At 69.2% G+C, this 24387-nt stretch overlaps 5 protein-coding genes across 7 annotated transcripts; 3 read left to right on the top strand and 2 right to left on the bottom strand.

The window, feature by feature from the left end:
• Nucleotides 1-231: 231 nt before the first annotated feature.
• Nucleotides 232-10258, bottom strand: HGS (hepatocyte growth factor-regulated tyrosine kinase substrate; the record flags this gene model as incomplete). Its single annotated transcript, XM_084238311.1, has 21 exons — nucleotides 232-786; nucleotides 1065-1154; nucleotides 1315-1434; nucleotides 1513-1646; nucleotides 2729-3116; nucleotides 3187-3359; nucleotides 3584-3814; nucleotides 4061-4115; nucleotides 4194-4337; nucleotides 4404-4442; nucleotides 4655-4750; nucleotides 4845-4943; nucleotides 5032-5110; nucleotides 5899-6023; nucleotides 6595-6663; nucleotides 6887-6939; nucleotides 7591-7714; nucleotides 8438-8530; nucleotides 8809-8884; nucleotides 9034-9118; nucleotides 10222-10258. 21 exons carry the CDS (start codon nucleotides 10256-10258, stop codon nucleotides 676-678), a joined length of 2421 nt encoding a protein of 806 aa, XP_084094437.1. The 3' UTR covers nucleotides 232-675.
• A 289-nt stretch (nucleotides 10259-10547) lies between these two features.
• Nucleotides 10548-12751, top strand: ARL16 (ARF like GTPase 16; the record flags this gene model as incomplete). 3 transcript variants are annotated; one of them, XM_084238367.1, is made up of 5 exons in its annotated part: nucleotides 10548-10610; nucleotides 10833-10889; nucleotides 11185-11298; nucleotides 11770-11885; nucleotides 11991-12751. In XM_084238367.1, 5 exons carry the CDS (start codon nucleotides 10548-10550, stop codon nucleotides 12160-12162), a joined length of 522 nt encoding a protein of 173 aa, XP_084094493.1. In that variant the 3' UTR covers nucleotides 12163-12751. The 3 variants fall into 3 exon arrangements, with proteins under 3 accessions (XP_084094493.1, XP_084094492.1, XP_084094491.1); XM_084238366.1 differs by having other exon boundaries at nucleotides 10548-10628; XM_084238365.1 differs by having other exon boundaries at nucleotides 10548-10889.
• A 2474-nt stretch (nucleotides 12752-15225) lies between these two features.
• CCDC137 (coiled-coil domain containing 137) lies at nucleotides 15226-17920 on the bottom strand (the record flags this gene model as incomplete). Its single annotated transcript, XM_084238111.1, has 6 exons — nucleotides 15226-15441; nucleotides 15536-15615; nucleotides 15743-15825; nucleotides 16495-16711; nucleotides 17448-17575; nucleotides 17784-17920. 6 exons carry the CDS (start codon nucleotides 17918-17920, stop codon nucleotides 15226-15228), a joined length of 861 nt encoding a protein of 286 aa, XP_084094237.1.
• A 187-nt stretch (nucleotides 17921-18107) lies between these two features.
• Nucleotides 18108-18667, top strand: OXLD1 (oxidoreductase like domain containing 1; the record flags this gene model as incomplete). The annotated part of the gene is made up of 2 exons (XM_084238110.1): nucleotides 18108-18167; nucleotides 18295-18667. The coding sequence occupies 2 exons, from the start codon at nucleotides 18108-18110 to the stop codon at nucleotides 18613-18615; spliced, it is 381 nt and encodes a 126-aa protein (XP_084094236.1). The 3' UTR covers nucleotides 18616-18667.
• Nucleotides 18668-21062: 2395 nt separating this feature from the next.
• PDE6G (phosphodiesterase 6G) lies at nucleotides 21063-21837 on the top strand (the record flags this gene model as incomplete). The annotated part of the gene is made up of 3 exons (XM_084238375.1): nucleotides 21063-21208; nucleotides 21420-21460; nucleotides 21740-21837. The coding sequence occupies 3 exons, from the start codon at nucleotides 21063-21065 to the stop codon at nucleotides 21814-21816; spliced, it is 264 nt and encodes an 87-aa protein (XP_084094501.1). The 3' UTR covers nucleotides 21817-21837.
• Nucleotides 21838-24387: the final 2550 nt, after the last annotated feature.

Below are 24387 nucleotides of genomic sequence, written 5' to 3'. Positions count from 1 at the left end.
CTCTAGCCGCCGCGCAGACGAGTCGGGAGGGCGCTCTAGCCGCCGAGGTCGCCCGGCAACGGCGCTCGGGAGGGCGCTCTAGCCTGGTCTCACCTCGCCTCCTCCTGCGCCCAGAGGCGCCCCATTGGCCGCGCAGGCGCAGAGCTTCGGGGGCGAGCCTCGGCCGGAGGGGGCGCGTCTTGGCCCCGAGCGTCTTGGTCCAGGCGCGCTGCAGCTGCAGCGGCTAGTACGAGCTGGGCGGCCCCGCCCGGCCCCGGCCCCCCTTCGCGCGGACACTCGGATGCTTATTGAAAGGCATTTTATTGTCAGGTTCCATTCCTTCTACGGGGAGCTGGGTGCGAGGACAACGCGGGAGCGGACACGCTGGAGACAGCCCCGCTGGGAGGCCGGGACCCCCACCGACGGATAGGGGGGCGCTGGCCCGACCACCAGCCCCGCAGCCTCGTGGGGGCGCATGGCCAGGCCTGACGCCCAGGCTTGGGCCCCCTGGTCCAGGAGGCCCGTCCCTCCCGGGGTCCTCCCTGAGGCCCAGCCCTGGGGAAGGAAGGCAGAACTCAGGGGCACAGGCAGGGAGACGGGGGCCAGGACGGCCGGCAGCGGGGGCAGCACAGCAGGCGGGGGCAGGGCAGGGCTGGTTAGGGGCGGTAGTGTTACTGAGGCCGAGGTCCCTGGAGGTCAGTCGAAGGAGATGAGCTGGGCTTCGCTGCCCTGCACTGGGGGTCCCTGTGCCGGCGGCTGCTGGGCAACCGGGGGCTGCTGCTGGGGAGGACCACCCGGGGGGGCCATCTGGGGAGAGAGGGGCCATCAGTCCCCCCACCCTTGAACACCTCTCCTCCAGAGCATGCGCCACGGCCTTCCTCACAGCCGTCTGGCATGCTGCAGCCCGGGAGCCCTGAGTATATACAGCTGTGCTGCCCGCCAGGGCTCTAACTGGACGCGGCTTTGACGCCATCAGTGCTCGCACAGTGGGTGTGCGCGCAGAGCACACCCGGACCGCCTGCTGGTGAAGGACCCCCCCCCCCCCCGGGAGTCGCAGCTCAGGAGTGGCAGCCCCAGAGGCCCACCTGTTGGTACATGGGCTGCTGCCCCGAGATGTAGGGCTGCTGCGGGGGTGCTAGGGGCGCGTCCTGGCTGGGAAGGGTGGTCATGAGATTCTGTAGATATAATAAGCGTAATCAGGAGATGTTGTGACCAGCCAGAGGGGGTACTTCTGACCTGGAAAAAGCAAACCCACCGAAGAGAGCCCTGGGGGCAGGGGGTGGGGGGCCGGCACCCAGGGGGCCCTCCCCAAGGGACCCTGCCAAGGTTCCTCACCTGCATGCTGTAAGGCTGGTAGCCCATGGAGACCGACTGGCTGCCCATATAGGCCGTGGCGCCAGGCTGTGGGGGCTGGGGCACGGCGGGGAGGCTCTGCGGGGCCTGTGAGGCCACACCCTGCGGAGCAGGAGCCTGTGAAGGGCTGGCGGGGACTGGACTGTGGTCCAGGACAGGGGCATCCTCCCCACCACCTACCTGGTAGCCCTGCGTGGGAGTGGGCTGGTAGGACGAGTAGGCTGGGCTGGCCGTGGGCCCGGCTGGTCCCTGGGGCGTGGACTGGGCGCCCGCGGGCCCTGCTGGATACATGTAGGTGCCTACCATGCCGGGGTCTGTGGGAACAAAGGAAGGGGCTCGCGCCTGGCAAGGAGGTGGCGTCCCTTCCCCGAGTGTGTTCGTGTCTCATGGTGTCACAGAAGGAAAACATGAAGCCGAAGAGGAGACCGAGGAGCGTGAAACCGGGTGAAGTCAGAGAAAGGGCTCCAACGGCTCCCCAGGCGGGGGGTACGGAGCCAAAAGCAGCAACCCCGAACCCAGGATCTGCTCTCAGGCTGCAGACTCGGGGTACAAGTGGGATGGTACCCCGAATGGCCTCCCTGGGGCTGCAGGAGGGACGGGCAACAGGGCAGCAGAGTGCACCATCCCAGCCCAGTGTGGCGCCACATGCGCCTGTGCAGACACCGGAGCTCACCCAGGCCCGAGCCCACTCGCCACACGCCTCCGTCCAGCAGAGGCAGGGCGGGCCCTGGGACTACGGCAGGGCAGGGCTGCAGGTGCTCGCCTCCACCTGGAGACCCACGGGACCAGTGCGTGTCCTGCAGAGGGGCCCTGGGCCACCTGGGGCAGTCGGCACCAGACTAAGAGTGGGTCTCGAGTGAGAGGTTCTCCATGGCTCTAGGTGCCACGGAACAGGAGAGACCGCCAGAACGAGGGGCACGGGACATCCCAGCAGTGTCAGGCCACGCTAAGCAGAAAACGCTGAGACACACTGTTGGCTAAAAGTGGGGAACATGTTTGCCTGGGGGTATCCCCACGGGGCACCTGGACATGTAGGGGAGACGCAGCCACCCCACAGCGAGAGCTGGTGGCCAGAGCGGACTGGACCTCCCTGGGATCCCGTGGGGCTCTGGCCATGGCGCAGCCCTGGTGCGTCGGCTGTCAGCCCAAGCCGAGTTCCCCGCGAGACAGGCTGCGCCCAGAGCCCGCCGTGGTGAGCACGGGAGGCAGGGACATTCCAGGCTCGAGGGAACAAGTGGCAGGACAGCAGGGCTGCTTGTCCTGGCTTGGGGCAAGGCGGGCCGAGCCTCCGGGGGAAGGCAACTGCCGCTGCAGAGCGCGTACACGGAGAGCGGCTCCACCCGCCAACCCCACTGCGAGCTCCAGGGGAGGTGCGGGCCGGGCCTGGGGCCGTTACCTGCTCCGGTGCCAGGCATGCTGGGGTAGGGACCGCCGGCGGCCGGGGCGGGCTGGCTCATGTACATGGTGTGCATGGGGGAGCCCTCCACCGAGCCGGCGGGGCTGAAGGTGCCCGGGAAGCTGGCCGGGCCCGAGGGCTGGTAGAGCACGCCGCCTGCCGCGGGCATGGCCTGCAGCTGAGAACAGGAAGGGCGGTCAGCGGGGCCCGGTGGGCGGGCGGGCGGGCAGGGGGCGCGGGCGCTTGCCTGGGCGTAGGGCAGGGCAAAGGCAGGCATCTGGGCGCGCATCTGGATGGTCTGCTTCTGCTGCTCCAGGCGCATCTGCCGCTCCTTCTCCTGCTCCTGCAGGCGCTGGATGGCCAGCTGCCGCTGCACCTCCAGGTACTCCTGTGGGCCAGGCCCGGTCAGCGGCCTGCGCCCATGCCCCCCACTGTGCCCCCACTGGCCCCTGCAGCACCTGCTTCTTCTGCCGCATGATCTCTAGCTTCTGAGCCAGCTGGATCTGGCGCTGGCGCTCAGCCTCCTCGGCCGCACGGCGCAGCTTCTCCCGGTGCTCCTCCCGCAGGGCACTCAGCGCCCCCCGGGCATCGCGGATCTGCGCCAGCTTGTCCTGCAGCCCCTCATAGTACACTGTGGGAGGGGACATGGGCTGGGCAGATGGACCGGCGAACGGTCAGGCCCAGCCAGGGCTGCCCCGCAGGGGCTGGCAGGGGCTAGTCCCCTCGCACAGGCGTCCCGGGTGCGACAGTGCACGTCCCGGGACCCCCCCTTGGGCCCCCCAGCCTCAGGGAGGGGCTCGCCAGAGAACCCACATGCGCCCAGGGCCCTGGAGCGCGCGGGCGGGGGGCACCTACGCCTGCGCTCGTCCAGTTGGTTGAGCAGCTCCAGCAGCCGCGGGTGCATGCCGTTGATGGACTGGAACAGCGAGAGCACGGCCGAGTCGTTGGTGATGCTGCGGCCGCGCACGTGGTTGCTGCGCACGCGGTTGACGAAGGTGGTGACGGCGTTCTGCAGCGCCCGCAGGAAGCGCGCGTGGCTCTCCTCCGACTCCCCGTTCTGGGGGGGGCGGCACAGGGTCACGCACCCTGAGTGGCCGCCGCCCCCTGCCCCCGACCCGGCACCCGGCCCCGCCTACCGGCACTCCCCAGCGGTGACCCGGGTCTGCCTCCCCTGCAGAGTCAAGGAGGCCAGAATGGCCCGGCACCCACTGTGGGGTTCCCCGCTGCCCTCTCCTTCCAGGGCAGGCAGCCAGAGCCTGTGCCCGGGGTCATGACCCACCAGGAAGGGGCAGCGTTCAGGCAGCGGGCGCCCAGGGGCACGGCTCACCTCACCAAAGGGGCCGCCGGGAGGGGCCATGGGCTGCGCGTCCGTCTCCGGGAGGGGCGTCTGCGAGAAACCAAGGGTGGGTGGGCGGGCCCAGGCTGTGGGAGGGGGCGCAGGCCAGGAGTGCCGGGCGGCCCTCACCTCTAGCACGGCGGCCGGGGCGGCATGTCCTTCCCCGGGCTGGGCGGGGGGCTCTGCCAGGGGTGCGGGCGCGGATGGCGTGGGGCTCCTGCGGGCCTCCTCCTGCTTCTTCTCCCAGTAGTTGCGGTTCAGGTACCGGGCGAGCTGCAGGGAAGAGGGTGTCACTTCTGCCACCGGGTGTGGCGGGGCCCCACCGTGGGGTGTGCTCACCTCAGGGTCGATGTCCTCAGCCAAAGGCGCTGATGAGTTCTGGGGAGACAGGCCAAGGGATCAGGCCACTTGGCACTCCTTGGAGCCACAGCGCACTGTGGACGGCAGGCCCAGAAGCTGGCCCGGGGCCCAGGGCTGTGACAAGGCTGGGGGCTCCCCAACTTGGAAGGTGGCAGCGGGGGGCTGTGGCACCCGCAAAGACGGCCGGCAGGGGCTGGGGCAGAGGAGTGAGGCCACCCCCCAAGTCTCACCACGGGCGAGGAGTAGAGGCTGCTGGCGGGGGGTGCTGACGAGGCTGCAGGTGTGGGCTCTGCCTTCGGGTACGTGGCATACGCTGACTTCTGTCTCTGCAGGGACCGTGCGGGAGGCACTCAAACAGGTGTGGGTGCCAGGGCCTCGGCCTGCCCCAGCCTGGGTGCCGCTCCTGCCCTGGATGCTCACCAGCCTCTCCTTCTCCTCGGCCTCGGATTGTGACAGGGCCAGTGCCAGCTGCAGCTCCTCCTCCTCCTGCAGGGCCGTCTCGTCCCTCTTGGGGGGTAGCTGGGGGGACAGGGTGGTGAGCGGGGCCCAGGAAGTGGGAGGGGCTGGGTGGAGGAACCCCTGAGAGGCACCTGGCTGCAGCCACTACCTGGGACTGCTGAGACAGGGGGCTGGTCAGGTACTCCGGGGGCAGCTCAGTGGTCGAGGCGGCCTTCCCTTCTGCTTTCCTGGAAAAAAACAGGAGCTGTGGCTGACCTTGCCACCACCATCCCCACAGGCCAAGGCAGGACCTTCAGTCCTGCTGGAGAAAAGAACTCTGGACCTTCAGGCCAGCTCTGGGCCTCCAGTCCACAGGGCCCAGTGAGTCACGGGCTCAAGCCACGGCCCGTCCTGGAGCTGAGGCTGAGCTTCAGCTTCCAAGGGTCAGAGGTGTGGGGAGGTGTCAGCCGGGGCTCCAGACAGGCTACCCAAGAGGACACACCCCACTCCCGAGAGCCCATGGGGGTGCAGAGCTCAGCCCTGACCGCCAGCGAAGCCCCAGCAGCCCCAAGCTGAGGGGCAAGCAGTCCGGCCTGCAGCTCGGCAGGGGCCTCCTTGTCCCCCAAGACCACAACTTGATTGCAGCTGTGGGCAAAGTGTTGGGGGCCGGAGCCCTGAGGGGCTGAACTGCACTGGGCATCACTGGGACCACTGGGACCGGGGCAGGCGCTGAGGGGTGAATGCCAGCACCACCAAGGTGGGGGCTCCTGTGGAGCACCGTGATGGGAGCACGGGGGACAGGGCCAGGCTCTTGGGAAACGCAGGCACAGGGAGGGAGGCCCGCCGCTCACTCGCCCTCCGTGCCGAGCAGCATGCGGGCCCCGGTCAGGCCAGGCCAGCCACGCTGGAGGCCAAAACAGTTGAGGGCCGGGCAAGGGTGCGCCCGAGGCCTCGCACCTCTCCCGGCCCCGCCCCCACCTCACTTCCACACACGCACGGGCGAGCAGGCACACCGGCCAGCGCCACCGTGGCTCACCTGTTCAGCTGCTCGTAGCAGGGCTCGCACACGCGAACCTCCTTCTCGATGCCAAACTTGGGGATGGTGGAGCACTTAGAGGAGCACTTCCCGCAGAAGATCTGCCCGCAGGCCCGGCAGTGGTGCTGTGACGGGGGAGGGTCAGGGCGGCCTGGCGAGGGCCCCCAGCCCGGGACGCCCCCAGCCCGGCACCACCCCGCCAGAAGGGGCCGGGCCGGGCGGTCGGGGCCTGGAAGACGGAGGCCCTGGGAAGCTGCACGCTCCCAAGGGTGACTGCAGCCGCCACGGCGGGGCGCCCCGCAGGAAAGGGGCTCATGGCTGCCGGGCAAGGGCTGTGCTGACGGGGCTTGTGCCGGCCGGCGCGGGTAAGCCGGCTGCCGGTCTGGGCCTCGGCCCCTCCCCAGCCAGCCTGTGCTCCACAGAAGGGGCCGGAGGTTCCGCTAGACGGGCGGCCAGTTCTCGACACGGCACAGGGGCCGCAAGCCGCGGAGACCCGAGCCCAGCCTGGGTGTCCCTGTGCCCCAAGGGAGCGCCGTGCCGCCCGAGCCCGGCTGACAGCACCACCAGAAACCGCCCCACGGGACCACGCCTGCGGCCCCTTGGGGCCAGGCTGGGGGAGGGCCCCGCAAGCAGCCCTCGTGGGAAGGAAAAGGGCCGGGCCTGGCGCCGGCGGCTACAGGGTCCGGAACGGCTCACCTTGCGCGTCACCACCCCGAACTGCACCCTGCAGCGGTGGCACTCCTCAGCGTCCACCCAGTCGGGGGCCTGCGGGGGGGCAGAGTCAGGGCCCACACCCCACCCCACGAGGAGCCCCGGCGCCAGTCTCCGCCTCGCAAGAAGGGAAGCCACGGCCGGACCCCTCTCCTCTTAGTTTCGGGAGCACGGAGCTGGCACGACACGCAGAAGCTCCGACTCAGCCTGCAGAGACGCGGCAGCAGCTGGACGGAGCCTCCGCAGACGCGACAGCCGGCCCCCCGCGTGCACTCACCCTCTCCGCGGCGAACATGGCGTCGCTCTCCTTGAACTCCGGGAAGACGTGTCCTGGGGGAGGAATCGCTGCCTAGTGCGAGACCTCGGCTGCCTCAATTGGTCAACCCTGACGCAGGGGCCCTCCTGGCCCTGGCGTCTGCCCCCGCCCCAGACAGACCTACACAGGAAGCCCGCAGTGCCGGCAGGTCCTGCCGCCGAGGCCCGGGCCTGATCTCCAGCCCCCGGCCTTCCTGGCGCTAAACGCCAGGCACAACCCGGGACCAGGTACAAGCCTGCCAGGCCTGGCCCCACAACCGGCAAGGACGCCGCCAGCTGCAGTTCCACCCAAGCCCCGGCCACTCTGCTGCACCCCACCCACCCCCAGAGCCAGTCTGCCCGCCAGGCCTCGGGGTGCAGCCCAGTCCCCCGCCGGCGCCTCATGAGCACCAGCCTCCCGCATAGGTGGTGGGCGGGCCGGGGCCCAGCGCTAGGTTCTCCCCCTTCTGGGGCCCACTGCTCTTGGAAGGCAGCCCTCTGCTAGCCTCGCAGCGGCGGCTGTCCACTGCCCCAGCCTCGGGGGGTGCGGTTGGCAAATACAGGGGTGAGGACCGGCGTCAGTGGGGCAGCAACAACAGCGAAGTGCCCGCCCTTGGGAGGCCGCGAGGTTGCTGGCCTGTGCGGAGCCCAGGCTGGCCCTGGTGACCACGCTCCGCCCCAGCTCACCTTCCACCTTCATGATCTGGTAGGTGTCCTGGACCACCTTGTACCTGGGCTCGTTTCGGAAAGCGTGTGCCCAGGCCTGGATCAGGTACAGGACCTTGTTACGCACGCTCACCTCCACCTGCCGCTGCAGAAGGGGGCAGGTGAGCGGGCGGGGTGGCCAGGTGCCGAGGAGGGAGGGACGGGGCGAGGGGCTGGGGTGGGTGTGAGGCCGAGGCTCAGCGTGAGGAGGCAGGGCAGGCCCCACTACCCACGCATGTGGCTGACACGGGCCTGGAGGATCCCTGGGGTCCCCTGAAGCCCCGTGCCTACCTCCTCACTCCACCACAGGGGAAGCCAAAGGTCCCCAAGGCCACAGCCACCCAGGAGTCCCTGTCTGTGCCAATGTCTGTCTGAGTCCCTGTCTGTCTCCCACATGCACAGCACCCCACCCAGCCACCACCTCCTCTGTCCCCGGTGAACCGGACCTCCAATAAACAGAGTCAAGCCGGCCGGGGAGCCACGGGCCCTCAGTCACAACCACCTCCCAGACACAGCCACGGCTCCCCAGGCCACGGGGCAGCCACACCAGATCTCCCGGGATGGCAGGCGGCTGCCCGGCCCCTGGGGTAGCCGCGGCGTGGTACGTGGCGAGGTTCACACACAGCACCCCGACAACGGTGCCCAACTGGCCACTCTGGGCAGGCCACTGCAGGTCAAGCAAGCAGCCTCAGCTCTGTGGGCTGATGTCAGGCGCAGGGGGCACCCACATGCCCTTCCACCCAGGGCACCCGGGCCCTCCCCCCATGGCGGGCAGCAGACCCCACAAGAAGTCATGACAAGGCCGCAGGGTGTTGCCCCGTCTGCCCACCTTCAGCAGCTCTTTCAGCTCCTCCATGGTCTGCTTGTTGGCCACCTCGTCGTGCACCGTCTGCCCGCAGTTCTTCACCACTGACTCCATGACCTGTGCGTTGCCGGGAGGGAAGGACACCACTGAGCAGGGCAGGGCACCCGGATTGGCCCACCCAAGGCCCCCCGCAGGCCCTCAGCCACCCCGCCAGCCGGCTCCTCCCGCTCCACGGCACAGACACGATGCCAAGTCTGCCAGCTCGGGGCAGCCTACGGTGGGGCCCGGAGAACAGGTCTACCTCACTCTAGCACAGGGCGCTGCCTAGGGTCAGCTCGGCTCTGCCGCCTGGCCTGAGCCAGGACCCGAGACCCAGCGCGCAGAAGTCCAGTTACCTCCAGGGCGTACAAGGCCACGTGGGGGTTCTTGTCGTTGACCTTCTTCTTGATGGAGCTCACGGCATATTTCGCCCTTAGAGAGAAATGTGTCGGCAAGACCAAACAGCAGCGAGGGGACCAGTCCTGGCCCGCAAGGCGAGGAGAGCGGGAAAGAGAGCCCCCGTTTGCCCCCCGGATCTCAGCGCCCGAGTGGAGGGCTCCCGCACGGCAAGAGCTACTCACTGCGTGTCCCCCTGGCGGATGAGGTCGCAGATCTGGAGGATGGACTCCCAGTCGGTCTCCAGCAGGAGCTGGCTGGTCGCTTTGTCTGAGGCAGGAAAGCAGGGTCAGGGAGGACCCCGCCCGCCTGGAACTCCTCGGAAGGCAAGTGGGGGCCGAGAGAACATCCCAAAGGAGAGGCAGATGCAGGACAATGGCACGGGGCTCATCCTGTCCAGGGGTTCAGCTTTCAGTGGCCTCACGAGCCGGCACTATTTTCACGCTCTCCTGGGTCAGGGAACCCAGGTAGCGAGGGGCCCCAAGTCCTGCAACTCGCTGGGGATGGAGCTGGGTCAACGCCAAGCTGGGCTGCCTCTCAACAGTGTGCTGGGCCTGGGCCCTGCCATCCCCGCACAGGTCAGCTGGGGCTGGAGTGGTCGGCGTGGACGCGGGCCTCTACTCCCAGTAGTCTGGGGGCAAAGGCGGGGTGGTCCTAGGATTCCGCACCTACCCCACGCCTCACGCAGACTGCTGCGCTGAGGGTGCCCCCAGCCTGCGCTGCAGCCCGCCCTGCAGGGAGCTGAGCCCTCAGGCCCGCCAGATCGGCCCGTCGGGGTGACTCTTCACTGACCTCTCGGCGCGAGGCACCCCCCGGCCCGCGGGCGCCGCGAGAAAGGAGGGCCCGACTGCCGGGACAGGGCGGGCGGCCGGCAGGGAGGGCACCCCGAGGCTGCCCGGGGCGGCGCGGTCCCCGCGGGCGTCTGGGGGCGCGGCGGAGAGCCAGGAGACGCCCCCCTCCCCCGACGCTCGCGGGGCCCCGGGCACAGCGGGTCGGCTCGAGTCCCCGGAACGCCTGGGGGGCTCGGCGGGCCCAGGGGGGCCGCCCCGCCCCAAACGGGGCCGACGTTTGGGGGAGACGCCGCAGACCCCGCCCCGAGCCTCGGGTCGCGGGGTCCGGCTGAGTTGTTGACATTTGACTGAGTCACGATCCCCGTGACTCAGGCCGCGGGCTGCCCGGGGCCGCTGGGGCGGCGCGGCCGGGGCCCCTCGCGGCTGTCCCCGCGGCCCCCGCGGCCGGGGGGCCCCAAGCGCGGGGCTGGGTCGCGCGCGGGCTCCCACCGCGCTCCCCGCGGGGCCGGGGGCGGGGGCCGCGGCGCGCACCTCGGCCGGGCGGGCGGGCCGGGCCGCGCGCGGCGGCGGGGGCCGCGTTACCTAGCAGACGCTCGAAGGTGCCGCTCCCGCGCCCCATGGCGCCCCCAGACCCGCTCCGAGGCCGCCGCGGTCCTGCTGCGAGCCGCGCGCCCCCGGCTTCCGCTTCCGTCTTCCCCGGGCGCGCACGCGCACGTCGGCCCGGCGCGAGCGCGGGGGGGGGCGCGACGTCGGGCGCCGGCCGGGCCGCCCGGGGAGACGGATGGGCCCCGCAGCCAGTGGGCGGCCGCGCAGCGAGGCGCACCCAATGAGGGCGCGGCGGGGGCGCGGGGGGGCGGGCTTTGCGGCGTCGCGGCGACGAGCTCCGGAGGCGGCTGGCGCGGGCCGGGATGTGTCTCCTGCTGGGGGCCGCGGGCGCGGGGAAGACGCTGCTGCTGAAGCGCCTGCGGACTATCCTGCGGCCGGGCCGGGCCGGGCGGGGCGGGGGGCTCGGGGGGCCCGGGGCGGGGGGGCGGCGGGGCCCGGGGCGCCCGGGGCGGGGGGCTCGGGGCGCCCGGGGCGCCCGGGGCGGGGGGTCGGCGGGGCCCGGGGTTGGCGGGGCGGGAGGCCCGGGGCGCGCGGGTCCCCCCGCCGGCCGCGCCCTCCGCCGCTGGGTCCTTGACTGCCGCGCACAGCTGAGCTCCCCGGACGGGAAGGGCGACCTGGGCGACCCGCCCCCGACGCGGCCCACGGTAGGCGCCGCGCCCCGCGGGGCGCCGCGGCCCCTCCGCCCCCGGTGGCCGCGTCCGCGGGAGCTGAGCGGGCGCGGGCGGAGCCTGGCCCCCGGGGCGGCCGCGCCGAGCACCGCAGAGGGGCCTGTTGGGCTCCGGGGCCGGCCCCTGTCTCCACCCGAGACGCCCCCCGCACGCTGGCGCTCGCGGGCCCGGCACAGCGGGTCGGCTCGAGCCCCCGGGGCGCTGTGGGAGGCTCGGCGGGCCCCCTCTCTGCGGGGAAGCGCCTGTGATCTCCCCGCGCGCCTTCCCGCAGGTGGGCACCGACCTCACCGACATCGCGGCCCCGAGGAAGATCACCGTCCGGGAGCTGGGGGGCTGCATGGGCCCCATCTGGCCCAGTTACTATGGCAACTGCCACAGTCTCCTGGTAGGTCGTGCTCCTTTGTGCTCTCTTTGGAGAAGCACCTGCCTGGTTCAGCTCTGCTTGTCCCCCACCTCTCTGCGTGCTCGTCTGCGGGGTTCAGAGGTCCATGCCAGGGAACAGGGCCCCGCTGGGCTGGCCTCCTTCCCAGAGCCCAGCTGACCAGAGGCTGGGACGCGTGGCTGGCAGGGTGCGCCCTCCGGCACAGGGGCGATTCTCTGCCGCGCTCCCACTCTGCACCCCTGGGGCTTCCCCGCCTTGGCAAGATCTACACCTACCCGGTCTTTGAAAACTTAAACTCAGCAAGTAGAGGTGTGTGGGGGCCAGGACAGCCCAGTGTCCCTCACCCTCTCGCTGCCTGTTCCCAGGCCTCTGTGTAAGCGTCATTTTGCCCCTCTGACCAGTCTGCCGCCTGGAAAGCAATCAGGCGACAATCTCCTGCCACTGCAGCAGCCCTGATTGCTTTCTCTTCCCCAGTTCATGGTGGACGCGTCGAACCCCGCCCAGCTCTCCGCATCCTGCGCACAGCTTCTGGGCCTCCTCGCTGCGGAGCAGCTTGCAGGCGCTTCAGTACTGATACTCTTCAATAAGACGTGCGGGCTGTCGGCCGGGGGGCAGGGCCGGGGCACAGGGCTGGGGCTTGATGGGAGGTGAGACGGGCTGGGCAGCCTGCTCTAGGGGCCTGTCTTTCATTGCAGCGACCTGCCCTGTTACATGACCGTCGAGGAGATGAAGTCGCTGCTCCGGCTTCCAGACATCGTAGCTCACGCCACGCAGAACATCAGCACAGCGGAAATTAGCGCCCGGGAAGGCACGGGCTTGGCAGGGGTGCTGCGCTGGCTGCAGGGCCCCGGTAGGACCCAGACCTGACTCTGCGGGGGCAGGCCTGGCAGTTCTCACTAGCTCAGAAGGATCTGGTGTGAGCTGTGGAAGCCATGTGTCCGCATTGTTGCCATGAGGGGTGCACTGAGGCGAACAGAGACAAACTGACAGCCGCTGTCGTCCTGGGCTTCGGAGAGGACAGGCCTGCTGGGTGTCCTGCGGCTGCCTGGGTGTACTCCCTTCACCAAGCAACCTGCTCACTGCTCCCCAGGGCCGTGGGCGCACGGCTCCCGGCCACCGTGACTCCTGCGTGGCTGCAGCCAGCTGCGTGTCTGGCACCAATAGCCCAGCCCTGTCGGGCTGAGGAGGGATTGGAGAACCACGCCTGAACTCAGAAGGAAAAGCCTAGAGGGTGTGGGGTTCCTGCGGCAGACAAGGGTGGTCCCAGGGCACAGGAGGGGCTTGCGGCTCCCCCCTTGGGGAGAGCTCTTTCGCGCTTTGTGGCAGCGCCGCTGTCCTTCCAGCTAGTGATGCCTTCTCCTGCTGCACGAGAGCAGCCACAGCGGTCACCCGCGGTTGTCTAGGTCCAGTCTTTTATGTGCTGTGCGTTTTCACCTTTGGCAGTAAACAGCAGCTGGTGAGCAGAGCGTGTCCCTGAGTCGTGACTGCCGGCCAGCAGCGCCCGTGTGCGCCCTGGGTCTGAGTTGGGGGACTGTGGGGACATTGGTGGTTTCTCAGTTGTGCAGGCGACACCTGGGCTTGCATGTAGGACCCGAAGCTGGGGTGCATCTTGGTGCTGACCCGCCATGGACCTGACGCCCTGACCAGCTGGGGGGGGGGGGTGGTTAGGGTCTTGCTGAAGCCAGGAATTCTGATGTCTTGCCGGTGGTTTGCCGTGGGGTGGGGGGGGCTGCCCCATCTTAGTAATTGACTGAGGGTAGTACTCTTGCTCGCTTTGTGCCAACTGGTGAGCAGGCCTGGGCAGGAGGCTGGAGCTGTCCCACCGAGCCCTGGGGGTATCCCAAACTCGGGTGGCCTCTGGGTCTTGCGGCCTTAGTTGCTTCTGGTTGTATGGATCCTGTCACTTACTGAGTTCAAGTCCTGATTTTTCTACCTCTTGGTGTGATCCGGCTGTTTGTGCAGCCTGCGTGCTTTGGGGAGCAGAGTGAGTCCCTGCCAGGAGGTACCGCAAGCAGGCATTGTGGGATGGAGGCAGATTTCAGGGGATGCCCGCTGACTCACGGCAGGCCAATGCTGCCTGGACACCACCTGGGGGGCTCTGGGAGGTGTGGGGACTCTAGCCAGGACTCTAACCTGATCACCCGGCTCAGGTTCCAGGCAGGAAAAGCAAAACAAGCCAGTCCCCAAGGCCAGAGGCCAGCCCTGTCACTCCAGATGCTGGCCTCAGGGTGTCCTCCAGGGTTGGGTGTCCGCTCAAATTTGAGGTCCAGGCATGAGCGCCTTGGTTCGTTTCCTCCCCAGAGCGGGGGGCTGTGCCTGGGTCTGCTGCCACCTCCCCGCCCACCCTGGTGCTGACCTTGGAGGATGAGCCCAGGAGGCAGCGTCTTGGACACCTGCACGGGCTCCCCAGATCAACAGGGTGGCTCCGGCCCCTGGCCCAGCTCACACTGGCAGCTCTCAAGGGCACGGTACAAGGTTCTGTGGGGCTCAGATAGATCCCAGCAACCAGGGCTTGCCCCAGGCTCCGTCCCCTGCAGGGGAGACCCACCCTTACATGCAAGCCTCCCAAGAAAGAGGTGCCCCCTGTGGGTTGGGGTTGCACCCTTCCAGGATCTCTGCTAAAAGTGAATGGTTGAATTCATGGGGGGCAGGAGGTGGGCCCTGCCCAAGCCCTGCCTCTGGGGTGGTTTGTGGGGGTAGGGAGCGTGCAGCCTTGCGCCTGGTGGATGGGCATGGAATGGGGGTATTTGCAGCTTCTCTATCTGCACTCAGGCTGATGTGCCTAGGCCCAGCTCTGCACTGCAGAAACCTGCCCACTCACAGCTGCCAGGATGGGACCAGCCCCTGCCTGGGCCCTAGTGGCTGCCCCGACCCACTGGCACACCCCCCATTGGTCTAAAAGGGGCCTTTGGGCCTCAGACTTCGCCAGTCCACTTGGGTGGCCTCTACCAACTCGTCTGCTTCTGGGCTAAACCGCTGCTTCCGTCTTGCTGAGAATCAGGCGTAGATGGAAACAGCCTAGACGACATCCCCCGCCCTGCACCCCAAGTGTGAGGGGGACACACTAAAGCCCAGCACCAGGCCCCTGCCCTCCCTGCTGTGCACAGTGCCCATCTCTGGTCTCTCTCTCCCTGGCGCCGGGAGGACCCGTTCAGGCCGATGTCAGGCCGCCCTCAGCACCAAGGAGGTCACGTGGCAGGTCCCTGGCAAGCGTGGCTGCGCTGTGGCAAGAATGTGTAGTGCTCAGACCTGCGCCTGCCTGCCTGGTGGCCAACAGGCAGAGTAAGGACGCAGCGTCCATAAGTAAGACTTTCTATTTAAAGAGTTGCACGTAATGTATTTCTTACGTTTCAGAAGACGGGGTCTACCCGAGAGAGCAGGGTGTTTGCTTTCCTGGGTGGACACTGAGCTGCAACCGAGACTTTCCAGCCTGTGCAGGGCACACTGAGGGCAGCGTCCAGGAGGGCTGCCCTCCTGACTGGACAGGACTGCCTGCTTGGGACCCATGCAGGCACGCGGTTAGTCCACACACTGTCCCGCAGCCCGCTGTCAGCCCCCGTGTTGGCCTGGGCCAGACTGTCCTTGCCGCCACGCACCAGAAACGTGCTTGAGGCCTGCCCTGCCCCCCCATCCCCATATGTAGGCAGTGGGGTCCCCCTCCTAGGTTCCCTGAGTCATCCCAACTGCTCTATTTAAGGGCCGGGCGACGGGACCAACTCAGTCTGCACCTGTGAGATCGAAGGCCAGGTGGGGGGCACACTTCATGAGCCCAACCAGCCCAGCCACACAGGCTCAGGACAGACGCCGCCCCGTCCGAGACAGGAGTCCCAGCAGACCGGGGCCTCTACCCCACTGAGCGCTGGTGCAAGCTGCGAGGGCCCGAGGGTGGGGGAGGGCTGCCCCTGCTCGCCCTCCCAGAGGGTCTCAGTGTCACAGGAGTGTGCTGGGCATCTTCCCAGCAGGGATGGGCGGTGACTGGGGTGACAGCGTCCTTTGTTGCTGCCGTTGCCGCAGAGCCCGGTAGGCCTGCACGACCCGTGCTCTCTCCTCGCTCACGATGCGCTGCCGGGCCAGCGAGGCGTTCTGAGGTCGGGCTCCACCTCTGGGCCTCAGCAGCCCCCTCAGCAACAGCGACCTGCTGCCAGCCTGAGGGAGAGGCAGAAGCAGGAGCCACAGTTGGAAAGGAGGGAACAGGCCAGGCCAGCCCAGCAGCTGTGGTCCCAGTCCCGGCCCCACTCACCTGGTCCCTGCTCGTGCTGGTCCTGGGTTTGGCAGTCAGCTCTGGGGGCTGCAGAGCAACCTCACCAAACTGCACTGGGTCTGGAGGAAAGAGAAGCACGGCTGCAGCCAGCACCGCCATCCACCGGGCCCACCGCACCCTGGGGAGACACCAGGACTCGCCCAAGGGCTGCCTCTGAGCAGGCTGACCTGAGCACTCCAAAGTTACCTCGAAGCAGCTCCCGCTCCAGCCTTTCTGCTGCCTTCTCTTCCTTCCGCTGCCGAACCCTGTCCAGTTTACGCTTCTGGAACCTGAGGAAGCCACCATGACTCTGCTCAGATCCTAGACTCCAGGCGGCAGCGGGTGCCCCCACCATGAGGGTTCCCTCGGTAGTGCCCAAGGCCCACCCATGGCACGCAGGTGCTTCTGAACCAGCCAGTGCAGCCATCCTGCCAAAGGCCTGTCTGCCCAGGCACGTGAGCAAGGCCAAGGTGTGCAGCCTCAACTGGGCTGCTCTAAGGCCGACTGGGACCCAGATGGCAGGGGCAGCAGCTGCAGCCTCAGACGGCAGCACAGACAGGCTTTCTGAGGTGTACTCTCTGCGGCTCAGGTGACCGTACGCGGTGGGGGAAGCTCAGGTGTGGGAAGGGAGCTCCCTGGAGCTCGTCAGCCTCCCCCCAGCAGTGCTGATTTGTGGAGGCAGGCAAGGGTCCCAGGCATCCCAAGCGCCATCTTTTACTACATCCCTATGGCAAAGGGCCACGCAGCAGCTGGTGGCCCTTGAAGCTCTTCCCAAGAGAAGCAGAAATACTGAGGGTCCTGTGGCCTTGGAGCCCTTTCAGCCTGAGGCCCAGCAGCTCTGCTGAGAGCAGGGTTGGACTGCCCAGGGCTTGGACTTCTTCCCAAGCTTTCCCTGGATGGGGTGGGGTGACCGCCGCTCTGCCCCCAGCCCACACCGCATCCTATTGGTCCCTGCTCACGCTTTCTTCCGCGTGGATTTCTCCCTGGGAGCCGCTTGGGCCTCTGGCTGCCGCTCGGCTTGGTTCTTGGTGAGAAACAGCACATGCTGCGTCTCCTGCTCCATGCGGCGGAGATAGGCCCGCTCGGACTCCCACTTCCTCTGCTTGAACTTGGGGACCGCGATGTCTGGCTCTGTTCCCTTGGCCTCCTCCACCGTCTTCCTGAAAGCCACCTGGGCTGAGGCCAAAGAAGAGCTCAGAGGGAGGAGGAGGAGGGGGAGGCGAGGGACTGGTCGCCTGTGCGCCTCACCGCCCCACCCAAAGGAAGGGGAGCTCAGGCCCATGTGCGGGGCCACCACCATTCAGCTAAAGAGCATCTAGGGTGCCCAGGCTGCTGGCACCCACCAGGCGTGCTCAAGGGCCCAGTGCAAACACCCAAACGCCCACCAGCAGGCGCTGGCTGAGCGCGGTGCTCCCCCAGGACAGGGTCAGGTACTCCAGGTGTCAACAGGTGCAGGGCCTGTCCGCGCCTCGGTCAGAAGAGCGCCTTGAGGAGAACCGCAGTCTCTTTCAGGGAAGGAGCGGAATGTAGGGACTGGAAAGGGGTGCGCTTCACCCGCACCTTCCAAAGGTCCTGCAGAGCGGCCGCCTCCCCCGCGCCATCTCGCTGTCCCTGGTAGCCACGCGGGCCCAGCGCAGGGCCTAAGGCCTCCAAAGACGGCGAGAGGCTGGGCTGCAACGCCAGCCCCGTGTGGAGGAGCGAGGACACAGCCACGCGAGTCGGAGCGGGGAGCCCCCCGGAGCCCAGTGGCCGCGGCGGGCCGGCGCCGGGCGTGGGGTCTCACTGCCCCGCGGCTGGAGCCCCGCCCCTCCCTCCAGCCCGGCCGGCCCGCTGCCCGCGAGCTTTCCCGCGCGCCCGCTCCGGGGGAGCCCGGGCTTCCCGCCACCGGCCCGGCCGCGCGCCCGCTCGTTACCCTCCGCCTTCCTCCTCCTGCTGCTCCGCGGCGTCCTCATCTCCTGGCGGCTCCTCATGATCTCGCGGAGCCGGAAAGGGATCTCCTGCTCGTCCGGGCTCCTGGGCGCGCAGTCCACCCCCTTCGCCCTGCCGGGGAGGCGGGCGCAGGGGTGAGGCGCGGCCGGGGCCTCAGCAGAGCCTCGCGCCGCGGGCGGGCGGGCGGGCGGGGCAGGGGCGCGCGTCCGGATGGCGACGCGGCCCCGGGAAGGGCGCCCGGCCCCGCCGACCCTCGCGCGCGCCCCGGCTCCAGGCCGGACCGGAGGGACCCGGGCCCGACCCCCGGGCGGAGACGCACCCGCGCGGCCCGGGCAAGGGCGCCGAGCGGAGCCTCCCCGGCTGCTGCTGCCGCGTCCCCTGCTGCCGCGGCCGCCCCGGCCCCCGCGGCCCCGGCGCGCCCACGGGCGCAGCGGCTCGGCGCGCGGCCCCCGCCATCGCAGCCCGCGCCCCGCGGCAGCCGCTTCCGCCCGCCGAGCCACCGCCCACCGCACTTCCGCTTCCTGCGCGCCGCCCGCGCCCCCGGGCTGCGATTGGCCGGCGCGGCCGCCGCTCAGAGGCCGGGGCGGGGCCGCCGCTCAGAGGCCGGGGCGGGGCCGCGCGTGCGCCCTGAGCCGGGCGCGGGATGCTGCTGCGGAGCCTGGCGGCCGGAGGCCGGGCGGCGGGCGCGGCTGCCCGGGGCGCGGCAAGTAGCGGGGGCCGCGCGCTGAGGGCGGGGGGCGGGGGGCGGGCCCCGGAGCCCCGGCTTCTCGGGGCGGGGACGGGACGGGGGCGCGGCGGCCCCCGGGCTCACGCGCCTGTCCGCTCCCCAGGGGCCCCGCCGACTCGCCGGCCGCGGGGGGCTCGCGGGGGACCGCGCGGGGGCCCCGGCAGCTGCGGACGGCGCGCGGCCGCCCGGGGAGCGCCCCTCGGAGCCCGCGTTCCCCCCGCCGCCCGAGCTCCGGCCGCCCACGAACTGCTGCCTGAGCGGCTGCCCCGGCTGCGTGTGGCTGGACTACGCGGAGGCGCTGCTGCGGCACTACCGGGACGGCGGCGCGCGCGCCCTGGCCGCGCTGGACGAGCACGTGGCCGACGAGAACCTCAAGGCCTTCCTCCGCCTGGAGATCCGGCTGCGCTTGGGGAGCGGGGGCTGAGCCCGCCCCGGCCGGGCTGGCGTGTGGCCGCCTGGCCCGAGAATAAAGTCGCTGTGGGCCGAGACCGCCCGCCGCCTGCCCGTGGCGCCGTCGAGTGGGGAGAGGCGGGCACGGCCCCGAGCGCCGCACCCCCCGCGGGCCGGGGAGGGTCCTGGAGCGGTGACGAGGGCTCCCGGGCCCCCTGCACACCCAGGGAGGCCGCGTGGCCCCCTTAGTTGCTGTGTGGAGGCCCCGGCAGCGTGACGCCCACAGACGGCCTGGGCAGCCGTCCAGCCCGCAGGGACCTGCGCGCCGGCCCTTCCAGCCCACTTGGGCAGCCTTCCCTGCGAGTCTGGCCCTCGGCCCAGGTAGGGCTGTGCTCAGCCTCCCCTGGCGCGCTGGGTCCCTGGTGCCCGCGCCCAGACAGGGTGAGGGACGGCCATCGCGCTGGCGCTGGTTTCAGCAGCGTGGAACAAGGGGGAAGCAGGCCCAGCCACAAGAGGAGCCTCGGGCTGATCAGGCCCTCCCCACGTCAGACTCTTGGGGAAAGCCAGCGTCTCCCGTGACACCCTGGACAGTGGGCAGCGAGCCTGGCAGGCACAGACACGTCTGGAGGGCCAGCTGACAAGTGGCTCCTCTGCGGAGGAAGGTGGCCCTGCCTAGACCTCCCTGGCCTGACGGTGTCCGTCCAGGTGCAGCCCACAAGTGTGGGAGCAGCCCAGGAAGGGGGAGCTGTGCCCCAGAGCAGTGCAGTAGAGCAGTGTCCCCGTGTGGTCAACGGCATGGAAGGGGTTTCTCTTAGAAACACCGGGGGGGGGGGGGGGGGAGGCTTGCCAGGTGTTTCTCCAAGGTGCAAACTCTTAAGGGGTTTGCTGTGTTCACCTGTGCTCCCCCCACCCCCGCTCTTCACCCGGGATGCCACACCCTGGCGGAGGCCCCCCAGGGAGTACAGCACGGGTCGGGGCGCCCGCAGCACACTGCTGCTCCTCACTCATTCACCCCCACGTTCTCTAGCGCCTGGGACGCTCCCACCTGGGGCTGGGGCAGTGTGGTGAGTGGCGGATGGGCTCGTGCTGTCCCGCTGAACGGGCCCAGGGAGCGTTACGGCTGGGGCGCCCTGGTCTGGCCTTGGAGACGGCCCTGGGCAGATGGGAGGGGGTGCAGGGCTCAGCACAGCCCGGGGGGGCCAAAAAGTGGCCCCTACACAAGTGGGACCATCTACACAGGGCCTTCGGGGCCCTGGGGCACAGCTAGTGCCAGTCTCACAAAGATGAGCTGCTTCAGGACCATCCTGCCCGCCCCCGCTGCTCGTGAGCACACGTCCCCTTCCTGTCCTGGTCAGACCCCTGCTCTTGAGCGGTCGGTCTCTGGCAGCGACAATCGCATTAGCGTGAGGGGGCAGCCCTAATCAGCTTACCCGCCAGGGGATAAAAGCCTGGCCGGGGCCCTGCTGGGGGCTTCCCGTCCACACATCCAGGACCCACCGCTGCACTGGGTGAGTAGTGGCCGCCTACATGTCAGCCAGCTTCTCTCACCTGCCCAGCCCACCTCTGTCAGGCTGCAGCGTGGCCTTCCCGAGACCGTGATGGCCGCGGAGCCTCGGTCCACAGCCCACTGGCTTGAGCAGCGCCAGCCATGGGCCAGGCGGGGGTGGGGGGCAGCTCCACGGCAATGGGGTGTGCAGCTCGGAGCTCCGTGGGCCCGAGTGCGCCATCGTGGGCTGGGGAAGGAGTCTGCCTGGGCCTCCAGCGTCTGGGCGACAAGCAGGGCCCACCAGGCCCGGCCCCACCACTCCGGACCCCCTGCAGACCCTCTGCGGGCCTCTCCCACCCTGGCTCTTCCGAGCTGGCGTGGTCCCAGCGAGTCTGAGCCTTGGAGACGGCCCTGGCGGGATCCGGGGCACCGCGGCACCCACCCCCACACCTCCCATCTCAGCTCTGAGCTTTTGTGGCAGCTGCCGGTGGCCTAAGGCTGGAGCCCGTCCACAGTGCCCACCAGACCGCGGCCAGGAAAGGACCTGAGAGGTAGTGCGGGCAGTGGCGCCCTTTGAGTCCTATGCTTAGCCCCAGAACCTTTGGGCCTGCAGCCCCTGAGGGATTAGCCTTCTCCCTCTCGTGTTAAGAGGCTTAAGAGGAAACCCAACTGCTCTCAGCCAAGGTCACGGGGCTTGGGGTGTCCTAGAAGAGGCCCTGGGGTGCGGAGGGGTCGCTCCTGGCTCTGCCCTGCACCCTCCCGCTGATCGGCTCCTTCTTCAGGAGGGAGGCCGCCTGTCTCTGCCCCCAGGGGTGGGGCGGGGAGCATGCTAGGAGGGCATGTGGGGGGGGTCGCCCCCGGAGCAGGGCAGGCAGTGCTGGCCACACGCAGGTCTGCTGGCTTCCCCTGCTCTGCTGGGTCGCGACCTGAGGGCTGACTGGGACCCACCGCTCTGCCCCAGCCCCAGCGCGAGGAGCTCAGCAGCCGGCCTGGCCATGAGCCTGGAGCTGCCTAAGGCTGAGGTCCGGTCGGCCACCAAGGTGATCGGAGGGCCTGTCACCCCCAGGAAAGGGCCCCCCAAGTTTAAACAACGACAAGCCAGGCAGTTCAAGAGCAAGCCCCCCAAGAAAGGCGTCCAAGGGTAAGCAGAGCTGGGGAACGCCGGTCCCGGCTGCATGTGGGGGGAGGTCCCCTTTGTTGTCACTCTCTGCAGCGGTAATGTCATCACTGAACTGGCGCCCACAATGCCACACCCAGCCCCTCGGCACACCTCCTGCTCAAGAACCCCCCCAAAAGGGAAGGACTTGTTCTCAGTGCACAGCCCCCCAGTGCTGACCGCCCTGTCCCCACAGGTTTGGGGATGACATCCCTGGGATGGAAGGCCTGGGCACAGGTATGCTGGCTGCTTGGGCTCGACCTTTTCCCCCTCACCCCAGCCTCCCCGTTTCCCAGCCAGGGCTCACCTAGGGGCTGCTCCCCAGCCCACTCCCACTGAAGTGGGGGTGTTTCCCACCTGTGGGTTCACCAGCTCCTCCCTTTGTTTTGATAGCCTGAGGCTGGGGGGGCCTGGGGTATGTCCCAGGAGGGGGAGCCCCCGCGGGGTGGACAATGGATCCGGAGGTGGTGGCCCTGGGCTGTGGGGCCCTCCTGGACACACCTGCGCCTTCTGCAGACATCACGGTCATCTGTCCCTGGGAGGCCTTCAGCCACCTGGAGCTGCACGAGCTGGCGCAGTACGGCATCATCTAGCCCAGCCCCACCCACCCTGGGCTCTCGGACCCAGTTACCAGGACTTAGCACCTCCGGCAGGATGTCCTCTGGGGCCAGCAGGGCCCTCCCTGACTGGGGAGACATGCCCAGCTCCCCTCAGGCCTGTCCCGCAGTGGGGAGCTGAGCCCTCACCTCCTGTAGCTGGACAGCCTCTCAGAACTACCCTTCCCTGCGCTTGGCCCGAGGGCCAGCCCCTCCCAGCTGGCACCTGGCAGGTATGGCGGGTGACCGGTCCGGGTGGCGGTGCCCCGGGGATGCCCCTGGGGTCAGTCCTGTGGTAGGAAGCGCATCCCTTCCCTTGAGCCCACGCTCGCTGCCATCTGCAAATAAAGTTAGCGCGTCCAGCTGGTTCCTGAGTGCGCTGTGGTCTCACCAAAAGTGGTGGCGGGAGGTGCCAGGCAGGGGGCCGCAGGGGCCTGGCCAGGCTGAGGGGGACGCTGTAGGGCTTTTGTGCTTCAGTCTCTGGCCACCTCCTTCGGCCTGGCATGTGGGGGGGGGGGCGGGACGGGGCGCGGGCATGCGGGAGTGGGCGCAGCTGTGCCCAGAGCTGAGGCTGTAGGGGTGGCTTCCCAGAGGATGGAGCAGCAGAGGCCCGGCTGGCCACAGTGGCTACAAGAGAAAGGAGCACGCGGAGAGTCGCAGCTGCCCCCCACTGGCCTGTTTGCCCTGCGGACTGTCGGAAAGCCTGTGGGACGATGCCTGGAGCGCCAGGCTTCCCTGCGAAGTTGCCTGAAGCGACGGTGAACCCCCGTACCCCTCAGCTGGGATGGCTGCAGAGATGCCAGGAGTGCTGGCCGCCGGCCATGGGCAAGCTTCAGGCAGGCAGTGGGTGCCTTCCCAGAGGGGCAGCGGCCCACAGTGGAGCCCCCTTCTCCCTCACCCGCATGGCGCCTTGTGTCCACGCAGACCAGCAGCCCAGACCCGGGCCACCCTGTCTGCCCCTGCGCTGAATCCAGTCCTGTCCAGGGCGCAGGGGCTGTGCTGGGCCGTGGGGCAGTGGGGTGCAGGCGGCTGCCCCTTCTCATAAGGTCCCGGGGAGCAGGCGGTCAGGAGCCCCAGCCTGCTCCAGCAGGACCCTCGGGCAAGCCCTGGGGACTGGCATTGCTAGGAGGAGGGAGCGCTTTATGTGGGGGACCCTGCCCGCCCCCCCAGGAATGGCACATTGATCGGTGAAGTTGCAGAGAAGCCCCCGAGCCTGTCCTACTGGGTCCCCTAACGGACAGTCTCAAGGCCAGAACTGCCCACCCCCCACAGGCAGATGTGCGAGGGCCTCTGGCGGCTTTCCCCGGGAGGCCAGTCTGATTTGGGGGTCAGGCTGTGTCCCCAAGTCCAGGCGGGGTTCCCACTCCGCAGTACCAGGAAGAGCCCCTCACTCCACCTGCTGACTCAGGGCAGAGAAAAGGGGGGCTGTCTCTCAGCCCTCGGGCCCCAGCAAGCCGGCAGGGGCAGCAAGACAGGACTCCAGCTGCGGGGACAGGCGGGCGGATGCTTGTCTTAGGCTCCTCCTGCACCAAGTCAGAGGCCTCCCCAGAGCCAAAGGGGTATCCGGTGGGCCCAGGGGCCGGCCGGGCTGAGCAGTGGGGCAGTGGTGGTGGAGGGAGGGTGGGGCGGACATGGGGGAGCTGATGGCCAAGGCGGCGCTCTCCCTGTGGGGTGCTCTCCTGGGGCTCGGCAGTGCCCCCTTCCCATGGAGCACAAGGCCAGGCCAAGCCCTTTCAGGTTCCTGTAAACGGTGCTGGGTGTGGGAGAGGACCCTGATGAGGACAGCTTCACCCCAGTCTCAGCAGCTCCGTGGGCGCCCGCCCCTGGCCGGCCCGCACACAGCCAGGGGGCTGGACAGGGGAGAGGGGCGAGGCCAGCCAGCCCGGGGGCTGCCACGGTGCTGGTTTACCTGGGGCAGCAGAGGATGCCTTTCGCCGGCCCCCTCCCTGCCAGCGCTGGAGCTGGCGGGGGGCTCCGTGAGCTTTGGGGGGGGTGGGGGGGTGGGCAGGACAGGAGCGGGTCCTGTGCAGAGTCACATCTCAGGGCCTAGGACGGCCTCACCCCCCCCCCCCCCGGACTGTGCAGTGAGCCCATGAGGCTGTGTGTGGGCGCCAGTCCCCAGACCCACTTTAGCCCCCCATTTCCTTTCTCACTGCTGGGATGAGACGGTATTCACTGGCCCTGTTGCATCCTCCCGGTTTCAAGGTGCTGGACTCCCCAGCCTCTGAGTTTCTCTTCCAGTGGTGGGATGTCATGCCCTGGAGCCGGGAAGGGCTGGGTCGGAGGCGGCCCCAGGCCCTCTGGCTGTCATCTGGCCTTCCTCCTGGACGGTCAGGAGCGGGGAGGACGGCTCGCGGCCTCCCATCACTGTCCACCCTGCTGTTGCACATTTAGGCCCGGGGTGTCTGTGACCCGGCTCCCACGGCAGCCCACAGGGCAGGCAGGGCCTCCGCTCGCAAGGGGCGCCCGGTAAATGTGGGTGCATGGAGTGCGCCACCTTGGACAGCGTGACCTGCGTGGTAACAGAATCACAGGAGCAAGAGGTGGGAGTAGGGAGGCAGCCAGAGG

The sequence above is a fragment of the Talpa europaea genome, assembly GCF_964194135.1.
Source record: "Talpa europaea genome assembly, chromosome: 7".
Classification (NCBI taxonomy): Eukaryota; Metazoa; Chordata; class Mammalia; order Eulipotyphla; family Talpidae; genus Talpa; species Talpa europaea.
The sequence above is the reverse complement of the archived record's forward strand: the minus strand, read 5'-3'. Positions and strand labels throughout refer to the sequence as shown.